Source organism: Orycteropus afer, unplaced genomic scaffold (assembly GCF_000298275.1).
Source record: "Orycteropus afer afer isolate SDZICR_OR568_19922 unplaced genomic scaffold, OryAfe1.0 scaffold00117, whole genome shotgun sequence".
Classification (NCBI taxonomy): Eukaryota; Metazoa; Chordata; class Mammalia; order Tubulidentata; family Orycteropodidae; genus Orycteropus; species Orycteropus afer.
This window is the reverse complement of record NW_006921704.1, coordinates 3,502,146-3,519,897: the sequence shown is the minus strand read 5'-3', so window position 1 is coordinate 3,519,897 and position 17,752 is coordinate 3,502,146. Positions and strand designations below refer to the sequence as shown.

General features: G+C 37.9%; 1 protein-coding gene across 1 annotated transcript in view; it reads right to left on the bottom strand.

Moving 5' to 3' along the window:
* Positions 1-2,478: 2,478 nt before the first annotated feature.
* Positions 2,479-17,752, bottom strand: part of ABCC4 (ATP binding cassette subfamily C member 4) — a 441,806-nt gene continuing 426,532 nt past the window's right edge. Inside the window, exon 30 of the mRNA XM_007944012.1 lies at positions 2,479-2,586. Within this exon, the coding sequence (XP_007942203.1) occupies positions 2,479-2,586 (108 nt within the window). The remainder of the gene's footprint in view (positions 2,587-17,752) is intronic.

The window sequence follows — 17,752 nt, the reverse complement described above, 5'->3', positions numbered from 1 at the left end:
TACTTCCGTAGTGATACTGCCTCGGAAACCCAAGGAGGGGTTGCTATGAGTCGGGGCCGACTCGACGGCACATAACAACAACAACAACAACAACAACAAGATAACTAAGATAGTTGCTCTGGTGGTGGATAAAGCATTTGGCTGCTAACCAAAAGGTCAGCAATTTGAACCCACCAACAGCTCTGTGGGAGAAAGATGAGCCAGTCTGCATCCATAAAGATTAATCCATAAACAGCCTTGGAAACCTTATAGGGCAGTTCTACTCTGTCCTATAGGGTCTGTATGAGTTGGAATTGACTTGATGGCAGTGGGTTTGTTTTTTGCTTTTAGATAACTAAGACAGCTTGTTAAAACAGATTGCTAGTCCCCACCACTGGAGTTTCTCCTTCGCTAGATCTGGAGTGAGGCACAAGAATTTGCATTTCAAACAAGTTCCCAGGTGATACTGATGCTGCTAGTCCAGGGACCATACTTTGAGACCCAAGGTTCTATCATGTTTTAAATGTAGCAGCAATAAATGTTTTTGTGTTTGTTTAGGCCAAAGTTACCTTTAAAAAGAAACTAACAAACAACCCAACTTGTCCAAGCCTGGGCCATAAGCTAATACTGCTCCCCCCGTCCCATCCCCCCCACCACCCGTGCCCAAGGGATGCAACTAGGCTACTTCAATAGCAAATATTTCAATATGTCTGAAATATGTTTATCTGCTTAGAATATTTGGGACATCTAATTGGTCAAGAGAACCAGTTAATAATGGAAGATATTAACAACATGTAGTTTTGGAAAACTCATTGGCTTTCAGCAGCAAAGACATGAGTTAGTAATCCATCAAAGAACAAAAATACAGATCTCTGAATGGAGATGAAAACTCATTTATTTCTAATGAATTCAGCTTCATTAAAAAAAGTGATGAAGTTAACACAGAAATAAAATACAAACAAGTCATATAACTGCCTTCAACCTCCAAATACCAAAAAAACATATACACATTTCAGTGATTTCTACTGTTTTAACAAACTTCATTATCATCACTATTGTCATTTCAGTCTCCAGAAATACTAACCACTATTAATGAACAACTTACTATGTGTGGTTTATTGAACTAAATAGTAACCATATATTTTTACATACAAGAGTCAAACAACTACCACATTCAATGAATTTTGGTAGTTTGTTGTGTGTGTGTGCTTTTAAAGACTTGGTCTTAGAAAACATCTTTCTTTTGAAAAGTATAAAAACCTGCCATATGAACACACACACATAAACACACTCATAAACACACATGTATGTGTATATATTAATATGCAATTTGAGGGTAGTTATACTTATTTTGAGAGGTCATGAGAGAGCACTTTAAACCATGACAGTAAAATGTTTACAAACTTGAACTCAAGATACCATAGTCACCACCAATCAGACCTAAAGAAACTACTATTAGTGATCAGAAGTAAACTAACATGGGCAGGCTCCTGAAGATGACCCTTTTGGATGTATCTGAAAAATGCACTGCATAATTACACTCAATGTTTACAATGACTTCCAGTTTTTCTCAGTAAGTCAGAAAAGCCTTTGCATGAAATTTAGAAAAGGTTTCAATAATGGCTAAACCAAAAGGTTTATAGGCAACAGAGGGTAAACTAGAAATCCCAATAAAAATAACACCATATTCTCCAAGAATTACAGTTACAGAGGTTTTACTGTATTTGACCTTTTTAAAACATCTCACCATGCTGAGTATAAAACTGCAACACGGATCCCATGTGAGAGTCACACAAATCTAAAAGATGACCAGTGGCCATGCTTGCATTCTTTATGATCAAATCATCTATAAAGGGCTCCTATATTGAGAGTATTATTTGCTCTTCCTAGAACATGAAGCGAGTATCATCCTTCCATATTTTGACCATGCCCTTGTTTTAGGGGTGAGGGTAGACTTGTTCTACCATCTTCTCACATAAAATTATTTTTTGTTCTTTCTATCGGTGTTATCTATACTATTTTAATACGACATTGGGGGAAGTGATCCTAGTTATGCTAATGAAAGTGGTGAGACAAAATGGCAACTTCACACAGTCTTCAAGTAAACATAATCCCTGATATAACTGGAACGTACTACGTTATTTTGGGGAAGTAAAAAAGAAAAATCTGTGACAGCTTTGCCTTATACCCTACAAAATGAGATTTGGCTCTGGAGTCTCTTAAAGGCACAAACTTGGTAGACAGATTTTATTGGTGGCCTGCACCTCTGATTTGGATAAGAAATAAAATATAACATTTAAATAAAAATATAAATCATTTTGTGAGAGCTTGAAACCACTGGGTGAAGGTGGGAGAAAATCAAAATAAACTAACACCTTGTATGTGTAAATATCTGTTGCAAGAGGTTTTTTTTTTTTTTTTTTTAAATTACAATATAGTTTACACAGTGCAAAAACTACTGGAAAATGCCACTGGAATAAACTTGACATCTTAGAAGAATCACAGTGCTGTCTCAAAAATAGTTAAGGCTGAGGGCTGTCCATTGGAAGTGCTCATCAGCACATGGCCGTTGTGAGTAATATCTGGATAATTCCTTTTGAAGTACACCTGTTTAAAAAAAAAAAGACAAGAATAAAAGTCATGTTTAAAATGCCTCCTCCCTCAGATGATGTATTTCTATGTCCACTTCTTCAAGTGAATCAAATCATATCACTAGTTGAGACACAACTAAAAACCAGGTTTCTTTTTATTCTATGTAGGAATGAGCCCATTAAAACCCTCAGCAGGGTTGGGCAGAATACCGAACAACCTGTAGAGATCCACCTTAGTGCTCATCATTCTGATTCGTAGATATATTTTTATCACTACATTAAATTGATAAGTAAGAATCATTTTACTGACTCCAAACCTGGAGATAAATTAAGAACAGGGTAACAAAAAGGCTGGGAAACCTCATGTCTGAGCAAGGGTTTCTCATTTTCACACATAAAATGAGCACAATGGATTTGGATGTTAATATCAGGTAGTAATTCTGATATTTTATAAACTATGATTGACAAGCATTGAAACTCTGGCGTATATGTATGAAATATCCTGGCATTTAATTTGTGCAGCAAAGTAGTTATGGGGCTTATAGAAATGTGATCCGTGGATAGTGGACCACAATAATGAAAAGAGAAGCAAAAGCTTTAACAATGACTCAACCAAGCAACTTCTCTAAAATGTAAGATGATACCAAATAATAGGACAGTTCTTTGCCAAGCCTTTGAGTTCTTGAATTCTGCCAATTTCTAGTTGAACTAGAAGAGATACAGGTTTTCTGATAAATGTATAATCAGAACATAAAGGAAATGAAATGCTGTCAAGTCTCTCTGTTCCACAATCATCAGTTTTTAGTAGCTGTATCGTATCTCAGTTCCTTGACAGATGCGCATAACAAAATGAAATAATGTCAAGACTTGTGAGCTCTTATCTCAAAATGTGTTTGGGTGAAAAAGGACTTCAAATGTAATTTTGTTTTTTTCAAAGAAGAATGTGAAAAGTTTTGTTTGAGTCTTTAAAACAGAAAATGTACCATCTATCTGAGGCTGACATGTGTCACGAGCTGGGGCTCTTAGTCATTAGATTCTGGATCTGTGTTATAAAACTTAGCCCCAAATATATTTGTGGGTGCTTTCAACAAAGTTATCATTGGAGATAATGAAATTCATGTACCAAAAAAAAAAAAAAAAAAAGTGCTGCAACATCTACCTACATATTAAGTATGGCTTTCTTTTCTGTTTGCTTGCATACCTGCTACTCCAAAAACCTCATTACGTATAAAAAACTGTCTATTAAAATGTCACTTAGGAAGAAAAATAAGAAATCCTCCACTCATGCTTGGACCCCACTGGTGCCTGAGGAGTCTGAGTTTATTTCCATTACAGTGCAACTGTATAAAAATAAGACTCTTTTGGTAATTTCATAGCATCTTTGTCCTCCCCCCTCACTCCTTTTTAAAGCTAGCCACACTTTATGGAGTTACACATTTACTTGTTCTCAAAAGACAGTTTCTTGATGAAAGAAAAGACAGCTAAAATTACAAACAGAAATATATTTCACTTCTTACTGTTTAATAATAAAAAACCACTTGCTGTTGAGTTGATTCTGACTCATGGCAACCCCATGTGTGTCAGAGCAGCACAGTGTCCTATAGGGTTTTCAATGGCTGATTTTCCCAAAGTCCATCTCCAGGACTTTTTCTCAGTGGGTTCAAACTACCAACCTTTTGGCCACTAGCCAAGTGTGTAACCATGTGTGCCACCACAGACTCCACTATTACTGACAGCCCTCTCAGAACAAGTCAGTGCCTTTCCCTGTAACCCTTTCTTTGTTATAAAGAGAGTATTGATGCTAGCAATTTTAAACTAGAATGCTTTTAGATTCACAACCTGAAATATTTTGTTGGAAATAAGCTTCCTGCATATAAAATCCTTAATTTTCCCTTTCTTTTTCACATCTGTTACCATGTTTTATAATACACTATGAAAATAGTATAAATAAATAGATAGATAGATAGATAAGAGATAATCTATTTCACAGTGCAGGTTATGAAGGTAGTCAAGATTAGGGCATCCTCCTTAGGACAGTCAACATGTTGTAGCCTGAGCTGGAGAGGTCCAGCCTCAGCTCTCCTGGGATGCATTGCTGATCCTGAAAAAATTATCTAACCTCTCTCTCTACTGCCTGTCTCATCTGTAAAATGAGATAACAATGACTTAACTCATAGGAACTAATTAATGGCTACAAGCTGCAGGTTGAAAACATGCAAAGTGTTGGGTGTGATTTTGAAAACTGCTCAGAGAAGTGGGCCCTTAGAACAAGGAAAGTAGGTGCTTCACCAGCTTGAATGATGAACACAAAGCATCTGGGATTCTCTTTTGTGGATCTTCTGATTTCATCTTTACAGAATACCAGAGTGATGGTTACAGATACCTTTAATTCACTGAATATGGTAACCCTGAAGGCAGAAAGGTATAGTTAGAAGAGTTCAGAAGTTGGAGCCAGGTATTAACACTTCCTAACTTGGTGTCTTTGGTAAGTTACTTAGGCTCTTTTGCCTCAGCTTCTTCATATTTCAAAAAGGGATGATAAAGCTAGCTCAGAAGAGTTGTGGAGATGAAAGGAAAAGTCTAGGTCTGGGGACAAGGAGAATATAAGACCAGTAAGTAACGGAATTTTTACCTTTCTTCCTCTCCTCCCCTCAGGTTTGGTTCATAATAGTTTTTCAATGCAGGTACTGGAAGTCCCGAGATGATACACATGGTTAACGTATTCAGCTGCTAACTGGAAGGTTAAAGGCTTGAGCCCACCCAGAGGTACCTCAGAAGAAAGGCCCAACAATTGATTTCAAAAATATCAGCCACTGAAAACACTATGGAGCACAGTTCTATTCTGACTCATAAAGGTTGTCACGAGCTAGGAGCTGACTTGACAACTGACTGAATGTAGGATGAAAACAGGTTTAGTGATTGAACCCTAGCTCATGAATAAAGTCATCATAATGAATTAGATCTTATGAAAAACAACAGCACAATACAAGCTCCCCTGCATAGATAAAAGAGAGCAACTGGGCTTTTATTTACATTTTATTTATAAGGCATCCCTCTTTGTACTGAATTCTGGCTCAAGACTTTGCCAGTTCATTCTCACTGACAGGTATATGGTCCTGTTGTTGTTGTTATGTGCTGTTGAGTTGGACTCGACTCATAGCGACCCCTCCTTGGGTTTCCGAGGCAGAATCACACAGAAATAGATTGCTCAACCTTCCTTCCGAGGAATGGCTGGTGGGTTTGAACCGCCAGCCTTCTGGTTAGCAGTTGAGTGCCTTAGGCACTATGCTACCAGAGCTCCCCAATCAAAATAACTTTTAAGGCAACAAATTCCTCATCTTTAAAACAAGTCTAATGGTGGTGACTTAACTGGGATGTATATTGTCAAAATTAAAAGGTAATGGATAGGTAGAGATGACTTATTTTAAGATAGCAGTATATAAGAACAACAACAAAAAGAGCAGTTAATGATATTGTTTATGTATAACCAAATATCTTATGGGACTTGTTTTCTTGGTTTGGAGGTTTACTGTTATGGTTTTATAGTACATTCTAGTCAATGGCCTAATATTGTTTTAGTATTTCTGTTTTACCTGCTAGTTCACTGTGTAGTGCCTGGGGTCTTAAAAGCTTGAAAGTGGCTATGCAAAGTACAACCATTGGTCTCTACTTATCTGGGACAACAGAGGAAGAGAGAGAGTCAGGAATAGGAGGAGGATATAGAATGTATATGTTTCCATACACACACTACCTCTTCTGGGTCATGAGACCAGAAGAAATAGACAGTACCATTACTGAATTTTTTGATCAAAGGTTCTATAGAGGACTTTTGATCAAAAGGGGTAAAAATACGGTAAAAATTCTCATGGAATCCAGACTTTGTGGACCCATTGAGGCTGATGATCCCCTGAAAATACTTTCCAGAGGTATTCTTTAAACCTTAAATCAAAAGTATCCCCTAAAGTCAACTTTAAATCAAACAATATGCAAAAAGCCCAAAACATTGCCATCAAGTCAGATCAGACTCATAGCAACCCCTCCTTGGTTTCCGAGGTGGTATCACTATGGAAGTAGGTTGCCCAACCTTCCTTCCGAGGAGTAAATCAAACAATAATTTAGCTTAATTAGTAAAGAATGTTTGCCTTGAGCACTGTGCTCCTTTAAAGAATTATCTCTATATGACCAAATGGACAAAAGTAATTGGGAAAGTTAGATGAGGGGCCTGGGTGGTGGTGGGGGGATCTGTGAGTTCATGTTAATGGTGGTTAAATAATTTGGAAAAGGATAGTGAGAATGGTGGCACAATTTGAAAAGTGTAACTAATATCAATGAATCGTACATGTAGAACATGTTGAATTGGTATATGTTTTGCTGTGTATAGTGTCACCAAAAGTAAAATAATAATAACAATAAAGATAGAAGGATGATGGCATCTCTCTCCTTATCTTTCTTACCCTCAATAGCAAGGATATTCAGGAAGAGAAAAATAAGGTCAATCTTCAATGAAATTAGGAGTCATCTGAAACCCTAAACGGCAAAATATAAAGAAAGACTGACATATGCAACAGGATCCAATGAGGGTGTGACAAGACAGAAAGTAGGTGCCTATGGAAGCAAATCTCCATAAATATAGGAGAGCACAGTCCTTCAACCAATGGGTGTACTGTAAGGTGTGGAATCAATGAGGAGTGACACAGAAACACCATCTTTGCCTGAAGCATGTACCTTGGTGAGGCACTGGGAGTAGAGGATCAGAAATGCAAGAACCATCAGCGTAGTGCCTAAGGCACTTGACTGCTAACCAGAAGGCTGGTGGTTCAAACTCACTAGCAACTCCTCGGAAGGAAGGTTGGGCAATCTATTTCGATAGTGATACCACCTCGGAAACCCAAGGAGGGGTCGCTATGAGTCGGGTCCGACTTGACGGCTCATAACAACAACAACGTAGGTTAGGGAGAAATAAAGACTAAAAACACATTTTCAAAATCTGTCTTTCACTTAACTCTTTCTCTGGATCATAAGGAACATTCCTATTAAGCAGGGAGAATTCTCTTTAGCCTGGAAAAACTCCCCAGTCACAACTATCCTGAAAATGTATGACCTGGGAAAAAATAATTTTATTCAAATGTGAGTAGAACTAATAATAGTAATTAAAAAAGCAACATAGGTTATGACCTACATACTAAAAAAAGTGAGGAAACAGAACAATGAGCATATGAAAAGTATGAAGAAAATATAATGTAATAATACATTGAATGAAAACATAGGAGAACAATTAATGAGCTCACGGCAAAGATACAAAAGGTCAGGAAAACATGGCAAGACAACTGAAGAAGACACAATACGAGCTGAAAAAGCTCAAAAGTAAAGTGGAAGAGATAAATGAAAACATCAGAGAAAGGACAGTTCTAGTGAAGGTAGCACAGATGAGACTAACTTCCACCGAAACAACAGTATGAAACATGAAAGATAGGATTAAGAAAAGCAAGCAAAATAAATGGAAATTAAGAATTAAGGGAAAAATAATACCTTTACTATATAAACAAAGGGCATACAATATATACATAATAGATATTTGTAAAGAAGAGAATATAGTCACATGAAAAAAACAAAACTCAAAAATACAATCCAAGTAAACTTCCAGAAATAAAAGAAGACTTGAATCTAAAAACCAGAAGAATAAACTATGTCTTGGGAAAAACTGCTGACCTTCAAAACAAAGAATTCTTTTTGCATTCAGTTCCAGATCAAGTTACCCCTAACTTGATCGTAGACTTCACCACAGGAATATACTGTCCTAGAAGACATTACAGCAAAGGGTGCAACATATTAAGGAAAGAAAGCGTGTCCAAAGAATTTTATTAACTGGGAGCTCTGGTGGGATAGTGCCTAAGTCATATGACTACTAACCAGAAAGCTGGTAGTTCAAACCCACCAGCCACTCCTTGGAAGGGAGACTGGGCAATTTACTTCCACAGATACTGCATCAAACTAGGAAATTTAAATTAGAGGCAGCAAATATTTCAGACATGCATTAAGCCTGATTTTAGCTCTAATGAATGTTCCTTGAAGATAGTACCAGTGCATGGTTTGAAATCAGGAAGAGTGTGTGTCAGGGCTGTATCCTTCCACTATACTTATTCAATCTGTATGCTGAGCAAATAATCCAAGAAGCTGGACTATATGAAGAAGAATATGGCATCAGGATTGGAGGAAGACTCATTAACAACCTGCAACATACAGATGACAAACCTTGCTTGCTGAAAGTGAAGAAAACCTGAAGCACTTATGGATGAAGATCAAAGACTGAAGTCTGCGGTATGGATTATACCTCAATGGGAGCTCTGATGGCATAGTGCCTAAGGCATTTGACTGCTAACCAGAAGGCTGGCGGTTCAAACTCACCAGCCATTGCTCAGAAGGAAGATTGGGCAATCTACTTCCGTAGTGATACTGCCTTGGAAACTCAAGGAGGGGTCACTAAGAGTCATATCCGAGTTCACGGCAGTGAGTTTGGTTTTTTGGTATGTTATATCAAGAAAGAGTTTCATGAAATAGTTACTATTACTACGAAAGACACATTGTTATTTTCTCTTTCATTTCTTATAATATGCTGGTCATAGGTGAATAAACTGGTTTCACAACCTCATTAATAGATCACGACCTGCAGATGAAAAAACACTGTACTAGAGGGCAAAATTTTGCCAACTAAGAGAGGAATGAAGAAAGTATTTGAAACAAGTAATTAAAATTAGAGTTGTAAGTATTTTAAAAGGTATGAAAAAACTATAGAAGAAAAACCAAATTTGGTGGTAGAATGGAGGAGAAGTAGTAGTTTACTTATATTGGCATGGTTTATAACATAAAGTCAATAGACAGCAAACAAATAAGAGTATTACACATTATGTATTATATAAAGTTTGTTGTCAAGTAGGCCCCAACTCAGGGTGAGCTCATGTTCAATGGAATGAAACACTGCCCAGTTCTGTACCATCTCCATGATTGGTGAATCAGAGTGTGATCCATAGGATTTTCACTGACTCATTTTTGGAAGTAGATCTCTAGACTTTTCTTCCTAGTCTCTGTTAGTCTGGAAGCTCTGCTGAAACCTATTCAGCACCTAAGTCTCCACTGACAGATGGTGGCTGCACATGAAGTGGCCAGGAATTGCATCCCATCTCCTGCATGGAAGGCAAGATTCTGCCACTGAGCCACCACTGGCTCCATTTTATAAAGTTAGGGTTATAAAATAAAATTCCTAGAAGAAATGAAAGGAACACACACAAAATAATAAGTAAATAAAATCCCCAGACTTCATAGTAAAAATGTAAAATACACACACACACACACACACACACACAAACTGAAAGCATACCATATGACAAAACAATGATAAAAACGTATCATCTCAATAAATGTAAACTGACTAAGCTTACCAGTCAAAAGCAAAAGACTAAAATTAAATCACAGAGCAAAATTTAACTACATGTCATATACAAGAGACACACCCTATGGTTTGAAATTTTAAAACAATCAAAAAATACCAGGCAAATGAAAATAAAATGAAAGCAGGGGACAAAATCTTAGTTTTGAACAAGCATCAGTCAAGGCCAAAAGCATTATGTGAATATAAGAAAGAGACTTTAAAACAGTAAAGAATATAATCCATAATGAACACCCAAATCATGACTATCTATGCACTGAAATTTATGGCATCAAGTTACTAAACAAAAATGATAAAAACTACAAAATAAAAATATGGTTTAATTTACCATATTTTTATGAAATTAATTTACTTTTCTGGTGCTGTAGTGCCTAAGGCATTTGACTGGTAATCAGAAGGCTGGCAGAAAGATGAGGTAATCTACTTCTGTAGAGATACCACCTCAGAAACCCAAGAAGGGGTTGCTATAAGTCAGAATTGACTCAACAACTGCAGTGTAATAAATTACATAGTATAGCTTTTCTAGCCAGAAGTCTTTGTAAACTGTGAACAATTGAGTAGCTCCTGATTGCTAAAGTTATCCACTGGGGGTATTTCTGTTGAATCAGCGCAGAGTAATCTTCTGGGAAGTTCTCTCTCTCTCAGGTGTATAGAATTCTGATTTTGGGATTGGCTAGTGGTCATTCCGCCTGGCTCAAAAGGAGCCCTTTTAGAGGCAAAAGAAGTCTCTCTGACTGCTGGCTGAGAAAGATATGCTGCTGAGAGAAATATGCTCCTGAGAGACACACACTGCTGAGAGAGAGACACTGAGAGACATGCACTGCTGGGAGAGAGACTGTTGGCTGAGAGATGGTGGGCTGAGAGAGACTGAGCATTGTTCCTGAACTTGAATTGTTGTCTGGTGCTTCCCTAATAAACCCCACAATCTGTGAGTTGTGTGTGGCCACTGCAGCTAATTATCAAACCCAGCAGAGAGGTGATAGGTGCTGCAGGAGGAACAGTTGGTGTCAGGGTTGATGAAAGGCCTGGAGGGAGGCAGCATGTCTGGAATAGGCCTTGGGCTATTGACAGTGATTCTGTCTTCTTCTTGTGGGATTAGAGGAAATCAGAAGATGCGGCCTCCCTGCTTCTTTGGCAACGACAGTGAGTTTGGTTGTTCTTTTTAAGTCTGAGATATGTTAAATGAACAAAAATAAATAAGAGACAATTTATAGGATATAATAAAGTAGATCTTATGAAAATTTATTAAACTCTATGCCTTAAACAGGAGCATTGGTAGCACAGTACCTAAGACACTTGACTGCTAACCAGAAGGCTGGCAGTTCAAACCCAACAGCCACTCCTCAGAAGGAAGGCTGGGCAATTTACTTCTGTAGTGATACCACCTTGGAAAACCAAGGAGGGGTCGCTATGAGTCGGGGTTGACTCAACGGCACATAACAACAACGACATACCTTATACAGACAATATTTCATTTTTTCAAATACCCAAAGGATATTCACAAAAACAGCCTATATACTAGTATATAATAAAGTATTAATAAATTCCAAATGGTTAGAAATAATGCAGGTAACATTTGATCACAAGGCAATGAGCATGAACACTGATGAGTTAAAGAGAAAACAAACAACATTTAAAGTAGAAAAACAAAAAACAACCCTCTAACCATAAAAACAACCCAATAATGTCCTTCTTAAATAATTCCTGGGCCAAAGAGAAAATTAAGACCAAAATTGCAAAATATTTAAAAAAATAATTAAATGGAAAATGTTACATATCAGATCCTATAGGATATAGCTAAAGCAGTATTCAGAGGAAAATTCACAACCTTTAATATTAATATCAATAAAAAAGAAAGAATGAAAATAAATACTTTCAAGAAGTAAGAAACAACAACAAAACAAACCAAAGAAAAGGACAGAATTAAGAAATATAAAAGTAGAAATAGATAGCTGCAGTATAGTAAATTACTTAGTGTGGCTTTTCTACCCATAAGTCTTTGTAAACTCCAAGGTGGGATTTTCTATGAGCAATTGAGGAGCTCCTGATTGCTGAAGCTATCCACCTGGGTTATTTCTGTTATATAGCCCTCCAATTTCTCGGAGGTTCCCACTCTCTCTCAGGTGCTTAGAGTTCTGATGCTATGATTGGCTAGTTTGACCACCCTTCTGGGCCCAAAAGGAGGCCTCCTGGAGGCAGAACTCTCTCTGACTGCTGGTTGAGGAAGACGTGCTGCTGAAAGAGACACGCACCCCTGAAAGAGACACGTGCTGCTGGGAAAGAGACGCAAGAGATACACATCGCTGAGTGAGACACCGAGGGACCAGCACTGCTGGGAAAGAGACTGTGAGAGACTTTTGGCTGAGGGATGGTGGGCTGGGAGAGAGACTGAGCGTTCTTCCTGAACTTGAGTTGTAGCCTGGTGCTTCCCTAATAAACCCCATAATCTGTGAGTTCTGTGTGGCCACTGCAGTGAATTATTGAACCTAGGAGAGAGGTGGTGGGTGCTTTGGGAGGATTGGTTGGTGAAAGGGCTGGAGGGAGGCAGCATGTTTGGCCTTGCAGTAATAGGCCTTGGGTTACTGTTGATAATCCTGTCTTCCTCTTGTGGGATTAGAGGAGGTCAGAACATGTGGCCTCCTTGCCGTTTTTGCAATAGCAAAACACAGAACAAGAAGAAATAAATAAATCCTAGGTGGTTCTTTAGAAGAATAAAATAAGGAATAAGGAGTGGAGAAAGCACAAACAGTATAGATTATTAAATGAATAAGGTAAATGTATGTATTAATAATCTCATATAATCTATGTATTATGCTAACTGAAAAAAATAACAGCATCATTTGTGCTTAAAAAATAGAAAAGCTATCTATGCACATGTTCTTGTTCATGTACAGAATTTATCTGGAAAATGGTAGAAAATGGTGTTAAGGGCTCCATCCCTGGGGAGTATGGGAGAGTAACATTTTATTCTTATAGTTTTTGGATTTTGTACCATTAGCATGCAACATCCATTTAAAAAAACAAACTCTGGTTATTAAAAATGAATATTAACGAATTTGAGTCTTTAAAGCTACAAAGGCATTTTGAAAATCTCAATAAGGTCTGCTTTCTCAGGGAAGAGAATGATAGGCTTTCACCCTTCAGCTTTAAGAATCTAAAAAATATTTGTCTTACTATTTCATGGATCATCTGGAAAGGTCTATCACAGAGAGTGACTCAGTCTGCCTGCACCAACACTTTCAGAAAAGCAACAACGTGATCAAGAAAACATGACTTGGAAGTACCTTTTTCAGTTGTTGAGTTTTCATTTCAAACAAATGAATTCTAATCTGTTGGAGTGAAAAGCATGTTGACTTAGACTAATCCCCATGGTGTTACAGATGTGAATGATGTATTGTTATTTGATGATTGTACATTTAAAAAGTTGACAATCTGACAGCTTGTTCTCTTAAGAGGACCAAGTGTATGCAGAAATAATGTCAAGAAGATATTCAACCTGGGTAAGAATCAAGATATGTATTTCCTTATGTCTTTCCCTAGAGGTGACCTGAGCCAGTGAGTTAGGCAAGACTGAAATCCAAGAATGATATTCTGCCGCTGTCTGAACTTGGGTGAACAGGTCCACCTTGGACATCATATAAAGCGAGGAGCGGCGATTTCAATCTTGCTCAACATGGAACACAGAACTCCCAGGCAGCACATGAGCCTCACACAGCAATCCACCTTCTGCTCTCCAAAGATCAGCTGTGATCTTGGTGAACCTTTAACCCAACTCCTCATTCATAAAGTGGGATGAAAAAGAACTGCTGTGAGGATTAAGTGAAATAAAACATGTGAACTATTTAAGTTCAGGAATATAAAGAACTAAAGGAATATAAATTACCATAAATATTTTCAAATTAGGTAAAAGACTACTGTACTGGCACTGGCCATCAAGAGATTTCTAATTCTAAGACCTTGAGTTAAAATACTTACTAAAATATTTTTAATTTGGTCTTTTATTTATAAGCTAGTATGACTCTAGGCCATCTTATTTCTTGGGATCTTATTTTCCTCATCTATTAAAGATGGGTGTTGTTGTTGTTATGTGCCATCAAGTCGATCCCGACTCATAACGACCCCTCCTTGGGTTTTTGAGGTGGTATCACTATGGAAGTTGATTGCCCAACCTTCCTTCCGAGGAGTGGCTGGTGGGTTTGAACTGCCAGCTGTCTGGTTAGCAGTCAAGTGCCTTAGGCACTATGCCACCAGAACTCCCAGGAAATCCCAAATGACTGATTGGGTTTCATGAGGGGAGCTCTGACTGGGAGACAGGTAACAGATGAAAGCACTCTGCAAATAAAACCCCACTGCTGTCGAGTGGATTCTGACTCATACTGACCCAATACGATAGAGCATAGAACTGCCCCATAGGGTTTCCAAGGCTATAAATCTTTACAGAAGCAGACTGCCTCATCTTTCTCCCAGGAGTGCTGGTGGATTTGAACTACTCACCTTTTGGTTAGCAGCTGAACGCTTTAACTACTACTCCATTAGAGTTTCTTACTTTGCAAATAGCAGACATGAGTATATATATGGCTTCAAGGACATCTTCTCTCCTCATCTATACTTATAAAAGTTCAGAGCACAGACTTTGTCATCCCACACCTAACTTTGAACTCTGACTCTTTTAATTATTCAATTCGAGGGCAACAGGTTTGGTTTTATTGGTTTATGTGACCTTGAGGTCCCTGAATGGTACAATTTGTTTGACTACTAACCTACTTGGTTTGAACTCAGTCAGTAGCACCACAGAAGAAAGGCCTGGATATTTATTGTCATAAAGATTACAGCCAAGAAAACCCTATGGAGCACGGTCCTACACTGTAACACATGGGGCTGCCATGAGTCATAAGTGACTGGAATGTGACCCCTCTGTCAGTCTCAGTTTCTTAATTAACATAATAATAAGAGTACCTATCTCACTGTACAATACATGGCATATAACAAGTATCAAAGTCATTTATTATAATTAATAATGATCATGCTCAAAACACAAACTGAATATCTCTACTTACCTTAATACTTCGTTTTATGTTGTCAGTGACAAGGAAGAATGTCTACTATGTTTGTTAGTATCTACACAGCCTAATACTATGCACAGACAGACATTTACTGAACAATTTTGAGAAAGGAGAGAAAATAAATAAATAAATAAATTTCAGAGACATAGTCTTGGAACACTGAAAGGTCCAGATTTCTGCTAAGGAGGAATGAGACAAACATGACAGACAGGAACCATGGTTATATTTTAGATAAACCTTTAATAGGGAAGGATTGTTAGATACTGGAACACACTGCCTTATTCTGTTGTCTTTAATAGGTATTTAAAATACTACACAAGTATTTTTATTCTATGCACATTACTGAACATCTAAGAAACATAAAAAATACAAAAAATAAAAAACATACCCATAATTAAAATGCCCAGAGATACATGGACAGGAAGCTTGAACACTGTGAAAATGTCAGTTCTACACAAAGCGATCTATACATTCAATGCAATCCCAATCCAATTCCCATCAACATTCTCTAAGGATATGGAAAAACCAATCACTAATTTCATATGGCAAGGAAAGAGACCTTGGACAAGCAAAGCACTAGTGAAGAAGAAAAAAGCTGGAGGTCTCACACTGCCGGATTTCAAAACCTACTATACAGCCACAGAAGGCAAAACTGCCTGGTTTTGGTACAACGGCAGATACATAGACCAATGAAATAGAATTGAGAACCCAGAAACAGATCCATCGACCTATGGTCAGCTGATCTTTGACAAAGAGCTGAAATCCATTAAACGGAGAAGAGATTATCTGTTTAACAAATGGTACTGGCAAAATGGATATCCATTTGCAGAAAAATGAAACAAGATCTGTACCTCACACCATACACAAAAACTAACTCCAGATGAATCAAAGACTTAAATGTGAAACCTAAAACTATACAGTTCCTCAAGAAAAACTAGGGGCAAATTTATGGGCCTTAATATATTGCAAAAATAGACTATCAAGTATAACCCAAAATGTACAAACAACAGAAGATAAACTAGATGCATTGGACCTTCTAAAAATTAAATTTTTATGTGTTTCCAAAGACTTCTCCAAAAGACTAAAAAGAGAACCTACAGATTGGTGGAAAAAAAGAATTTGACAACAACATATCTGACAAGGGACTTATCCCTAGAATTTATAGAAAACTCCAATACCTCAACAACAAAAAGACAAATAATTCAATTAAAAAATGGGCAGAAGACATGAATAGACACTTCATCAAGGAGGATATTCAGGCAGCCAACAAACATGAAGAAATGCTTACAATCATTAGCCATTAGAGATGTAAATCAAAATGACAATGAGATACCATCTTGCCCCAGCACTAGTAGCAAAGTTTAATAAGACAGAAAATAACAAATGTTGGCGAGGTTGTGGAGAGATTGGGACTCTCATACACTGCTGGTGGGACTGTAAAATGATACAACCATTGTGGAAAGCAGTATGGGGATTCCTTAAAAAGTTGGAATTAGAAATACCATTTGACCCCGACATTCCATTACTAGACATATACCCTAAAGAAGTGAAAGCCATGACAAGAACAGATATATGCACACCCATGTTCACTGCAGCACTATTTACAATAGCAAAAAGATGGAAATAATCTAGGTGCCCATCAACAGAAGAAAGGATAAGCAAACCAGGGTACATACACGCAATGGAATACTATGCAACACTAAAGAATAATGTATAATCTGCAAAACACCGCATAATGTGGATGAACTTGGAGGACATTATGCTGAGTGAAATAAGTCAGTCACAGAAGGACAAATATTTTATTAGTCTGTTATTGTAAAAAGTCAAGGAAAGGTTTCTATATGGAAGGAAATTTTCTTTGTTGGTTACCAGGGGTGGGAGAAGAGGGGAGGGAACACTATTAAATAGGTAGAGACAGGTATTGATTTGGGTGAAGAGAAGGGCAATGTACCAAATGTGAGTGATCAACACTGTGGCACTGAGAAGAGGAAGACATAGAGAGGTGCATGGGAGGTACAGACAATGAAGATGAACCCTTTTGCACGTACAGTACTATGTTGTCAGTGAAGGCAAAAATTGATACATGGGCGGACAGATGGGTGGACAGGCTGAACTATTAGGTATGTCAATGCAGGGGGGAGTGTGCCCATGACCATGTATAGGGTTGGCAGATAATGTTTCTACAAGTGTATTTGTATGTTCTGTAAGAATTCCCAGGTATAAAGTAGAGCTGACAAGGGACACGGTTGTAGTCACTTCTTGGTCACAGCCAGCTACCCAGAGGGAGTGGTTGGATCTGTGGCCTTGCGACCATGGCCACAGGGGACATCAAGCTCAATTGGCATAACATACTACACAAAAACATTGTTCCACATCTTACTTTGGCAAGTAACAACTGGGATCTTAAAAGCTTGCAAGTGGCCATCTAAATGCAATGACAGGTCTCTCCTCATCCAGTGCAAAGAAGAATGAAGAAAACCAAAGATGCATGGAAACAATTAGTCCAAGTGACTGGAACACCATGCGATCCTCAGCATACACAGCTGTGAGACCATAAGAACTAGATCGTGCCCAACCACCACTGTCAGCCACTTGGAGGGGGACCTGTGTGGGAGATCCTGGATAGAGTGGGAGAACGGTGTGGAGCAAAATTCAAAATCATTGAAAAAATAAAA